We start from the raw sequence: 2,167 nt of genomic DNA, 5'->3' as shown, positions 1-2,167 counted from the left end.
AATTAAGGCTTTAAAATACAGCCTCTAACATAAGAGAACGAGGGCACTCCTACGTCACCGCAACGATACGTATTTCCTTGCACATGCTGATAAGCCATTATACTTCGCTTATGTGGTATCGTGAAGGGCATTTCAAGTTGTTGCTTGTCCCTCATCCATCCACTAAACCGGGTATTTTAGCATTTTCCAGTGCATTATCCGGCAGCTCTCAAGTCTCAGATGCTTTTTAGGCGATGGTCAAATAAATTTGCTGTTTATAGGCTAACGAAAATAAATCTCATCTTTTATTTTTACTGCAGTCGAAGCGCTTGCTGTAGACTGCATTAAACGGCGGTTAAAAGCGTAAATTTTGACATCAATTACGGTGACTGGAGCACACGTGGTCCAACGGTTCCACCCACGCGAGTCTATTCCATTCCATTTGACCCGAATTTGCTATCGTTAAGAGACGAAGGTGGCTACCGCATCGATTCGAGAAAAAAGAGTCTTTATGTGAAGCAGTGCATGGCGGCAAATCATTAATCAAAAAATCTTGCACAGTTTGGGTACAGTCGGTTCGTAGGGTGTGGCAAGTATCACCTAAAGAGTGTGTTAAATCAAAGTAATGGCATTGTCAAGCCGGTGGTTCCAAAATCACCTTATCTTTAACGCGATTTGTCACCAGCCAAATGCAACATTGCAGCAGCTGACCTCCAGGGGTACATAGCAATGGGATCTGGGAGCTCTCAGAGTATTCTGCGTTCAAATCGGAGAATAAATCAGCCAGAGGAGTAACATAAAACAATTCGCATAATTTTAAAAAAATTTCTGCCTCATGACTACCAAATATCGCGGAGATAGGAGGGCTTATGGTGAAGCAATTGGTCCACTAAATTTTAAGAAGGAAAAGCAAGAACGGATTCCCAGCCGGTGATAAGGGCAACTTTGAGCTAATAACTGGGATGATTTTAATGCAAAATTAAAAGAAACGCCAACATGCGACGCTGCATTAAAAGTTACAAACTTTGAAAAATATTCGTTTTATAGATTTTGCACTGACTGGTCTGCCCTGAGAATGTAATACGGCTAAATGTAGGGTGAACTTGTCTACTATTGGGTGTATATTTGGTTGTCTGATTGCGTGCATTTGCCCATGCTTTTAAGTGCTTTTTTTGACAGCAAATGTAATAACATTTCAAAACTGGCCACTGCTAATTTTGTTGACACATAAAGCTGAAATTCTCCTAATGTTATTGTTATCCCACATCATTTGTAGTTGGGTAAATTTCCGAGCCATCCTTTAAATGAACAGGTAATGAGTGAAAAAACAATACAAAATAAATCTACCTCTTGGTTCATGCTCTTGCCACAGACAGCATTTTCCTTATCTTAAACAAAAGTGGCTTAGAAGTTTTATTAATTAAAATAATAACTTATACTGATCCTGACCGTAGGAGTGAATGTTTCATCCAAGGATTAATGGTCCAGGAAAGAAGAAAGACCTTACCGTCAAAGCTAGTCATTTAGCAGCAAGTGATTTTGCATCGTTAGAAAAGAAAAACACACGACTATTTACAGGGACGAGAGCGACTTCAATGAATTTTTCATCGTATAACCAGAGTTTCACTCAAACATGCCATGGAAGCCTCATGGATTTTGATCCAAAAATCCAACTTATGGAAGCTAAATTCAGTGATAGCTACAATAGTCGACGTAAGTAAATTAGTATTCCCTTGAAGCTGCAACTTGTGAGAAATAATGAGTAGGTGGAAATAGGAAAAAAACTTACTTTACAGATGGCGGAAGTACGCGCACTTTGGTGTACGAGAACAAGCAGTGCATACATCCTGATTCAGAACTGTTGGACCTCGGTGGAATGGAAGGTGGTGACCTTGAGATGTCAGATTTTGAGACTCCCGGCTCATTGGGTAGTGTAAGCGCTCTGCATTTTAGTCCGAGTAATGGCTGTCCAACTGACTTTGACGTGCTTTTGGACGATGGGAGTCGAAGACACCTTGACTGCAAAAAGAAAACCAAATCCACGAAGCGAAAGTGATGCACAACTAAAAAAATAGCTGTTTGCAAATCCTTGGCCTGCATTTATGCAAACCATAAACATGGTTAACGGTTGGGTTGGATTCAGTCAGCATCTGCTTTTCTTTTGAGTGCAGTTGGATTTCTTATTTAC

General features: G+C 40.2%; 1 protein-coding gene across 1 annotated transcript; it reads left to right on the top strand. All coding sequences in view use genetic code 11, as the record gives it.

Annotated features, from left to right (window-relative positions):
* Positions 1-1,574: 1,574 nt before the first annotated feature.
* Positions 1,575-2,035, top strand: EGR_05410 (hypothetical protein; the record flags this gene model as incomplete). Its single annotated transcript, XM_024494659.1, has 2 exons — positions 1,575-1,692; positions 1,776-2,035. The coding sequence occupies 2 exons, from the start codon at positions 1,575-1,577 to the stop codon at positions 2,033-2,035; spliced, it is 378 nt and encodes a 125-aa protein (XP_024350986.1).
* Between the last annotated feature and the right edge of the window lie 132 nt (positions 2,036-2,167).

This window comes from Echinococcus granulosus (genome assembly GCF_000524195.1).
Source record: "Echinococcus granulosus chromosome Unknown EG_S00039, whole genome shotgun sequence".
In the NCBI taxonomy this organism is placed as follows: domain Eukaryota; kingdom Metazoa; phylum Platyhelminthes; class Cestoda; order Cyclophyllidea; family Taeniidae; genus Echinococcus; species Echinococcus granulosus.
Note: the sequence above shows the minus strand (reverse complement) of the source record. Positions and strands in the feature narration are given on the sequence as shown.